This window comes from Papio anubis, chromosome 10, assembly GCF_008728515.1.
Source record: "Papio anubis isolate 15944 chromosome 10, Panubis1.0, whole genome shotgun sequence".
In the NCBI taxonomy this organism is placed as follows: domain Eukaryota; kingdom Metazoa; phylum Chordata; class Mammalia; order Primates; family Cercopithecidae; genus Papio; species Papio anubis.
Window position 1 is genome coordinate 10035823 of NC_044985.1, and position 8980 is coordinate 10044802.

The 8980-nt window shown below is 59.9% G+C and overlaps 1 protein-coding gene across 1 annotated transcript; it reads right to left on the reverse strand.

Annotated features, from left to right (window-relative positions):
• Positions 1-1630: 1630 nt before the first annotated feature.
• Positions 1631-7316, reverse strand: INHBB (inhibin subunit beta B). The gene is made up of 2 exons (XM_003909226.2): positions 6827-7316; positions 1631-4344 (listed from the first exon to the last, which is right to left on the reverse strand). The coding sequence occupies exons 1-2, from the start codon at positions 7272-7274 to the stop codon at positions 3569-3571; spliced, it is 1224 nt and encodes a 407-aa protein (XP_003909275.1). The 5' UTR covers positions 7275-7316; the 3' UTR covers positions 1631-3568.
• Between the last annotated feature and the right edge of the window lie 1664 nt (positions 7317-8980).

The following is an 8980-nucleotide window of genomic DNA, read 5'->3' on the forward strand; positions in this document are numbered from 1 at the left end:
ACTGGGGAAATAAGAGGAGCAGACGAGAGAGGCTGGAGCATCCAGTGGGGGGAAGCAGGGCAAGGGGAGTGATGACCACAGCAGCACGGGAGGCTGCAGGGCCCTGCTAGAGTGGGGACGCCCCGCTGGGACAAGGGACCAGTGCCTGTCCTCACTGCCTCTCTCAGCAACAGGAACTGCTGCCCACCAGTGCCCCCGGGGGCCAGACCCCATAGGGCAGCAGAGTCACTCAGGGACCAGGTCAGCCAGCCCCAAGGCCTTGTGCCCCTGGGGTCCCCAGGCCCTTCCTGGGGCTACTTCGAGACGCACGGGGCCATCCTGTGATGCTCAGCCCAGAAGGGCTTTGGTAGGTGCTCAATGTCCAAACAGCAGAAGCACCTCAGTGACTCACATTGCATCTCCTGGCCACTACCTGTAAAAAGTCCCGGGGCAGGGGGAAGGCAGGGCTGGGCTGAGGGCCTAGTGCCACCAGCAGTGAGGCCCAGCCCCCCGCAGAACAGAGGGCGGAGACATCCTGACGCACTGCCTGAAATGCACAGGCCAGACCTGCCTTTATGACACTTTCTTCTTTGCCCCTGTGAATTACAGTAATATTGTCTCACAGCTTCACAGACGACCAGTCTCCCCCTCAGGCTGAAAGCCTGGCAGGGCAGTAGCTCCCTTGGTTGGGCAAAGAACGGAAAAAGAAAAGGCTAGAAGGCTGCCTCTTGCCACCAGCTGGCTGTGCCGATTGAGCTATGCCCCTCTAGCTGTCTGAGCCTCCCTCAGTTTCCCACTACTTTGATGAGGTTAGATGATCTCTAAAGTGCCATGTGCTCGAATGTCCTGAGATTGTCTGGGAAGACCATATGCTACCTGAACCCCAGGGTAGAGTCCCAGCAGCCCTGCAGGGCCTCAGATGGAGGCAACGGCACAGGGCTGCAGTCCTCCAAGGAAACGGGTGGGCTCAAACACCCAGGGTCCCTGTCCGGGCTGTGTGACCTCAGGCAGGCTCTGAACTCTCTAAGCCTCAGATTTTCAAACTCTGGAAAATGCAGACAAAGCCACTTTCCACAAAGACGGGACGCTGCATGGTAACAGCAGGACTCAGCAAATATCCCAGTTATACCTGCGCGGTGGGCCATTATTACTACACCGCCCCTACTACCACTCTACACTGGGAAACCCCCTCAGGACAGGTTCATTCACACACTCACGGCCTGACTCTGCCTACCCTTCTATCCGAAGAGACCAAGCCTCTTGTGGGCCCCAGTCACCTCTAAATAGAGGTGAGCAGGTTAGCTGGACTTCAGCCTTCAGGGTTTTATATTTCCATCTTCAATGGGGGCTTATCCAGCACTTTCAAATGGTAATGGATGTGGCCTTGGTGAAACCGAAGCGATCTTGGGACTAGAAGGGTAAACATTTATAATGTGTAATTCAGGAATTTGCTAATTGTCCTTCATTTTGATCTTCTGCCATTTTTCCTGGAATCTCTGTCCGACATACATTTCATGGCAAGGACGCAGAGATGCCAGGAGCAGGCCGTGGAGGCTGCTGGCATCCAACCTGGACACCTGGACTGGCCTTCCTCCCAGCTGCCCACCTCCACCCCAGGCCTCCCTGCCCCAGACATCACTCAAGGCAGGAGGCCCGTGGCACTCAATCTTTTATTTTCTTAAACTGTACACAAACGTAAAATACTTTAACAGCAAGTCTATGGGAAAATTGTTTGGTTTTAAATTATTATGAAACAGAACCTAAGGGGAGCTTTATTAAATAAACATAAAGATGGGATTTAAGGATACACACCTGCATTCTATATTCATAGTCATTTTTACTCTACCTTCTGGGTGCGTAAGGATGGAAAAGACACATCAAACTGAATAAACAAAATCCATTCATACCCTGAAACATTGGCAGGCCACTCAAGGGACTGTTCAGAACGTCTGCCTCATCTCCGATGGCCTCACCGTCTAATAAAATTAAAACTGATCTGTTGGCCTCTTTGGTTCCAAAATTATGTATAATACATTTAACTGTATTCATTTTTTTTTTTTTTGCTGCTATAAAAATAACTTCTTTTTTCAAATGGCAGTTTCTGACTAATCATGCAACTAAATCAGTGCAAACATTAAAAGCAATCATTCGCTTAAAAAAGAAGCAAAGGATTTCATTTCAAGTATAAAAAATATAAAAAGAGTCGTACGAGTCCAGTTTCGTCTAGTGTGGGTCAACCCTTTAAATTGCATAGTTCACGTGGCACTTGGACATCTAGAGGGCGAGCGAGTTCGGTGCTCGGCCAAGGGCCACTTCTGGACACACGCAGATCGGCAAGTGCTATGTCATGTGCGTTCAGGCAGGTCTGCAAGTGCTATGCGGGCGGGCAGGCGGGCGGGCAGGTGAGTGGGCAGGGGCCACGTCCATGGCGGGCCCTGATGGCTGGGGCCCACATGGGCAACTTCTGCAAATTAGCTGAAAGCCTTCCTCATCTCTCCAAGACCAACTAGGCTGCTCCCCTCCCTTAGCCTCTGCTGAGGGGACACCCCTCACCTTCAGCAGTTCAAGAGTGCCTCCTCCCCGTCATTTCCTGCTGCAGTCTCATCCCCTTGCCTAGGGGTCATTCCCACCCCTCCCCAAACCAGTCCTAGAGGAATGTCCCCAGTGAAGGGCACAGATTGCAACTTTTTTCTTTCCATTTAGAATAATTCAGATTTTCACTTAAAAGGTCATACCTGGTAGAAAAGTCCTTTTTCAGTTATACAACTGGCAAGGATGACCTGTTGGCTGTTGGAGATCAGTTAAAGCATCAGATTTAGCCCCCTCTTCTCTCCCTCCCTCCCCACCCCAAAAACAAACACACACATAAGTCATGTCAGAGGCCCAAGCGACAAACAGTCAAACACGGTCATTGCCCCTGCTCCCAGGTCTCTGACGGGTTGTGTCCTTTCTGGGTCTCTTTCCCTCGACAAGGGCATGGAAGGACAGGCTCCCCGGGCCTTGGAGCACGAAGGATCCCAGGCAGGGGAAGCAGCAGACATCGAGCCAGGCAGAGCAGGCCTGGTAAAAGCCACGGGGCACACGCAGCCTCCGCCTGGCTGCGCTCCCCACCCCTGCATCTGCTTTTCCTCTCCGTGGCTCTCTCTCTCTCTCTGTGTCTCTGTCTTTGTGCTTTTATGTGTGCTCGGAAGGCGCAATTCAGAGTGGCCGGGCCAGCTGGTGGGAATGGTGGCTGCTCACCCCATTCTCTCCGACTGACAGGCATTTGTAGCTAAGCTGCCATTTGTCACCGCATCCATTTGCTGGTATCCTGGAGGCTGCTGTGTGGGTGGCAGGATGCGTCTGGCTGTGCGTGGCTACGTGTGCATTTTAAAGTATTTCATGTCAGTTGAGGGTTCTCGCTCTGGTTTTGACTGGTTGCTCTATGAAGTTGTAGAAAAATATCTCAGGCCGCACCCTGGCACTATCTCCACAGCCCAACAGAATGACTGTGCTCAACCCACCGTGTACCCCCGTTCCCGCAGGGGCTGGAAGAAGCCCACCCAGGACTGTCCTCCGTGCCCCACCACCGTGCCCCTGCCTTGCACTGTCAGGCGCAGCCACACTCCTCCACAATCATGTTGGGCACGTCCCGCTTGACGATGTTGTACTCATCATCAAAGTACAGCATGGACATGGTACTCAGCTTGGTGGGGATGCAGCAGGAGTTCACCGCGCCGGGGTTCAGGCCCCGCATGCGGTACTGGTTCACCACAGCTGTGTGGAAGGAGGAGGCGGAGCCGGGGACCCCTGCCAGGTAGGCTGGGCAGCTGCCCTCACAGTAGTTCCCGTAGTAGCCGGTGGGTGCGATGATCCAGTCATTCCAGCCGATGAGGCGGAAGTCAATGAAGAACTGTTGCCTGCAACAGAGGTTCGTCCGGCCATCGCACTCCAGGCCTCGCTTGCGAATTCGGTGCCTGCTGTCGCCCAGCCGAGCCTGCACCACCACGAAGGGCCGGTGCGACTCTTCGCCTGGGTCCACGAACACCGGCACCACGGCCAGCTCCTGGCAGCTGTCACACTGCACGTCTAGGTTGAGCCGCCGCTCGCCCCGCTCAAACAAGGCCTGGATGGCCTCCGTGAGCGGGAAGGTATGCCAGCCGCTGCGCTTGAGGTCTACCCTCTTCTCCACCATGTTCCACCTGTCACCATGGCCCTGCTCCTGGAAGTACACTTTGACCCGCACCTTCCGCCGGCTGCCCTTCTCCAGAACGTAGGGCAGGAGTTTCAGGTAAAGCCATAAGCTGGCCTGGACCACAAACAGGTTCTGGTTGCCTTCATTGGAGATGAAGAAGTATAGGCGGACCCGGGAGGAGGCGAGGCCATCTGCGGAAAAGGGGAAGAGCGAGCCAAGTTAATTCAAGGGGAACACGAGGCAATGGGGGAAACGCACTCTCTGCTGCAGGATGCTGGAATGCAACTCGCCACACAGCTGGAAAACGTTATTGACCAGAAATACCGTTCTTGGGGCCAGGCCTCTGACTGTAACCTGGGAGAGGCAGAGAAAATCATTTCTCATTGAGAAACCCGGACCAGGTTAGGGCTGGAGGGTCCGGGCCTATAAAATCCTGCCTCACCTCTCCCAGGCCAGGGCTCCCTGGAGACAGGCTGTCAGGCCTCAAAGCACAACAGAAGAACTTGTCAGGGGGCCAAGATCTTAACAAGTTGTTATGGGTATCTGTGAAATCTGAAAAACAAAACCAGGATCGCAGGGAGGATTTTGGGGTGGGTGGTTTTAGTAGGGCTTTTTCTTTTTTTTTTTTTTTTTTTTTGGTTAACTTAGTGCATTGCAAAATCAAGCTGAGCCACCTACCGCCTCTTTCCAGTGTTTACCTAAGTATGATCTGATCCAACCCCCAGTGGAACCTCCACTGCAAACAAGCAGGCTCTGCTCAGGTTTCTGACATAGGAACGCGTGCTTTGCAGGCTGCAGAGCCTAGCCCTTATTTCCGAGTAGTTTCAAGGGACAGGACATTCAGCCTTAAAACTTGAGGTCCAATCCTTTGACAAGACTCTGGCTCCCCGTTAATGGCACGTTCAAAATCTCCAAGGAGTAGGGGAACTAGCTTGTTAATTTTCTCAATAATTCAGCTCAACAAGAAGGAGGCTGTGCCAATCAAGAGATGACTCCCCTCTCATCCTACATTTCAGTGACCCTTCCCTCTGACAATCTACGTTTTCCTTTCCTTTTTTTTTTTTTTTTTTCAGGAAGAACAAATAACGAAACTCTGTGGTCAGGGCTGGTTTTATCAAACCTCCTACCATGCCCCTCCCAAGCCCCTACACCTCAGGCCTCGCCTGGCTCCTCTAATAACACTGACATCTGACTTTGAAATGGGGGAAACTGCAGCCTTAAAAGCTGGTCTTGGACGAGCTGCCTGTGACCTGAATCTGTTATTTATAAGTCAAAGAGCTGGCTCCGTGAAACGGACCAGAAATATAACAGCCCCCGCTGTCATTTTGTGCCACCGGGACCAAAAGGCCTCCTCGACCTTCCAGAATCACATTTCTAACTCTGGGCCCCAAAGCACCTTTTAATCCGAGCCCTCTAATTGCATGGCGAGCTTTCCCTGACTCACTTTAGTGGACAGCTAAAACGGCAATGCATTTCTTTCTAAGCACAAACCAGCCCCGATTGTCTCTGCTTTTCTCCACACCCGGCCATGCAAAACTTTTCATCCCTTTTCATCCCCAGGCTGCCTGCTGCCTGGGGGGGTGGGGGGCATTTACAGCCAGGGGCACAACCGCTCCCCCCACCCAGGCTCCCCGCTTGCCCCCGCCCTGACTGCACCAGGGCTTCCCCCTCTGCGACCTTCTCCGCAGTCCCCTCGGCACAAATGGGGCCGAGCTCCAGGCACAAAAGCCAGCCTGGCTCATTCAAGTCCTGAAAAGGACAGCGGAGTCGAAAGCACTTGCAGCATTTTGGCGCGGGCACATTTTTCTTCTTCTTTTAAAGTTCCGAAAGATTTTTCTCTCCCTGATTTTTATATTTAGACAGTGTTAGAGATTTGCAATCTGGGGCCGAGTGGGGGGGTGCGGATTCCAGAAAGGAGCCATACCCTTTGTTAACTACGACTCTGTGCCTCTCGGGCGAGGGGTCTGCTGCAGCTGCCAGGCAAGCCGAAAGGCACGGGGCTGTCCCCGAGCCGCGGCTTTCTCTGTGTAAATGATGGACCTGTTGAGAAGCCTGCCTTCCGCCCGATTCCAGTGCCCACACAATCGGAAGAGAGGTTGCCTAGCTCTCCCCAGCGAGGCTTCAGCAATCCTGGCAAGCCCACGCCGCCGGTGATGGAAGCGGCCCCAGGGGCCTCTCACGCAGGCACACACACACACACACACAGACACACACACAGACACACACATACTCTCTCTCTCCTCCGGCCCACGTATATCAACAAGCACACACATCTCCATCCACACTGCTAAGCCTACACTCCGATCGTGGGAAACAAAAACATTAAGCAATCACCAACCAAGTGCCCGCAGAGCCAGGGCCGCGCGCATCTGCCGGGAGGGGGACGCGCGCCCAGAGGCGCTGGGGCCCGATTCCGGAGAGCAGGGGTGGAGGGCCAGGCGCTCGGCGGCGGGGGGTTGAGGCACCAGGAAGAGGGTCTGCGGCCTGGGGGAAGAGGACTGCAACCCGGGCGGAGCGCGCAGGGCCACGGCCGAAGGAGCCCTGCCGGGAGTCCGGGCTGCCCCTAGGGCGCGCGGGCTGCGGCGGCGGCGGCGGCAGCAGCCGGAGCTGGCAAGGAGAGGGAAAGCGGGAGCGAGCGGGGACCGCGGCAGACAGCCGGAGGACCGGACCCACCTGTCTCGGCGAAGCTGATGATTTCGGAAACGCGCTCCTGGCCGTCGGCGCCCGGGCTGGCGTGGCCGTCGAGGTGCGGGATCTCCACGCGGCCGTCCTCGCGCACCTTGCCCGCGTGCAGTTTGCGCAGGGCCGTGACCATGGCGGCCTTGGGCACGGCGTGCGTGATGTTGGGCCGGCCCCGCATCTGCAGGCGGCTCAAGATGTGCCGCTTCACCGCCTCCAGGAAGTCGCCGTCCACTCGGCCGAGCTCCTCCGGCCGCCGGAAGCCGCCGCACGACGTACAGGTGTCCTGCGAGCCGCCCGGAGCTCCGGGTGGCGGGGGTGGCGGCGGCGCGGCAGGCGACGGCGGGGGCGTGGGTGAGCCCCAGGCCTCAGGCCCCAGCCAGCCGGCCGCCAGCAGCAGAAGGCAGGCGGCCCCCAGCGCCCGACCGGGCAGCCCGTCCATGGTGCGCCGCTGGCGACGAGGGCGCCCGCCGCGAGGCGCCGGAAGCCGGAGCGCAGGGCCGGGCCTGGCCTGCCGCCCCGCCCCGCCCCCGCCCGGCCTCCGCCCGCCCGCCCGGGGCCGCCGCCGGCTCACAGGAGGGGCCTGCCGCCTGCGCCCCCGCGCGGCGGCGGGGCGCCGAGGGCCCCGGGGGCCCGGAGGGCGCGCCGGACGGGGCGGAGGTCGCGGGTCACTGCTGCACGGGCGTCCCGGGGCGCCTCGGCATCTGCAGCCTTCCATCCTCCGCGTCGGGGCCCCGCAAAGCCCCGCCGGCGAAGCGGAAAGCAGCGGCAGTGGGAGCGGCGGTTCGGCCGGCGGCCGGGGAAGGTGGCGAAAGAGCGGGTCCACGCAACTTGGCCGAGACGGAAGCGAAGGCGCTGGAGCCCCCCGGAGCGGAGCCGGGCGCGGCTTGGCGCGGCGCTGCGGCGGGCGCTGCGGCGGGGCCCCGCGCTCGCACCTGAGCGCCTCGCCCTCACTGCCTCGCGCCGGGAAGGGCCGCCGGCGGCGGAGACGGGCAGGTCGTCCTCGCCGCGGGCCGGCGGGCAGTGGCGCGGAGCAAGCGCGGTGCCCGGGAGAGCCGGCCGCGCGGGCCCGCTCACAGGCGGCGCCGAGCCCTCGGCCGCGGGCCCTGCAGTCCTCCCGGCGCGTCACACGGCAAAGTTGTCTCCAGGCTCCCTGGGCGCCGCATCCACGGGCGGGCGGCCGCAGCGCGCTTCGCCGGGGCCTCTGCTCCGCCCGCCTCCTCGCAGCCTCCCTGCTTCCTTCCCTCCGCCTGCCTGCGCGGCCCGGCCGGGCGCGGGGCTCCGGGCGAGGAAGGCGAGGAGGAGGCAGGGCCCTTCTCGCCCCTGTCTCTGCTGCCTGCCGCGGCGGCGACGAGGTCAGCTCGAGCGCCGAAAAGTCTCGCAGCGTCCCCGGGTGCGGTGCCCTCGCTCGCGCTCGCACTGGCACCCGCCGCAGGGCCGGGAGAGAGCGGGCGGGCGGCGGCGGCGTCCCCGCGCCGAGCCGCGGTACGGAGTGCGGAGCTCGCCGAGGAGGAGTTCTTCTCTTTGCCCTCTCTTCTTTTACTCTCCCCGTTTTTTCTCCCAAGGGGGAAAAAAGCCGCACAATCTCTGTATGTGCGCGCGCGTTGAGATAGACGTTGGCAGAAAAAAGGGGGGGAGGGAGGGTGTCGTCCTGCCCGTGCGAGAGGAGACGGTCCGTGCCTCCCCGCTCGGGCTTCCCGGGGTGGGGGGAGGAGGGGAAGGCGGAATCTGTTCAGGTTGGGGCTGCTCGCTCCCCGCGCTCACCCCCGCTTCCCACCGCTTTTTTCCTTTCTGCCTTCGCGAGAAGGAGGGGCGAGCCGGCCCTCTCCCCTCCCCTCCCCTCCCCTCCCACCCCCCGCAATGCCCGGCTACTTTTGCTACCTCGAAACTTTCCCACCACGTGGGCGCCCCGGACCCTTGCCCAGCTGGGCGGCCGGCGGCACCGACGGGCTCCGGGCGCTGGATCCGGGCGCTCCTCCCGGCCCACCGCCCCCTCCCCGCGGCCGCGCAGGCCCTGCGCCTGTCCCAGCCGCCGCCCTCCCCAACCGGCAGAGGCGACTCCCGCCGCCGTGGCTGCCCCCGGCCCTCCCGGGGCGCTCCCTCGCGGCCGAGGCTGGCGTGGCGAGGGTGGTGCGGCGCGGCCTGGGA

What these genes read in the sequence shown, in the direction of transcription:
- INHBB (XM_003909226.2), bottom strand. Translation starts at nt 7,274, where the DNA reads ATGGACGGGCTGCCCGGTCGGGCGCTGGGGGCCGCCTGCCTTCTGCTG. An exon ending in CATCAGCTTCGCCGAGACAG is followed by an intron (nt 4,345 to 6,826) that starts GTGGGTCCGGTC and finishes CCTTTTCCGCAG; the next exon opens with ATGGCCTCGCCTCCTCCCGG.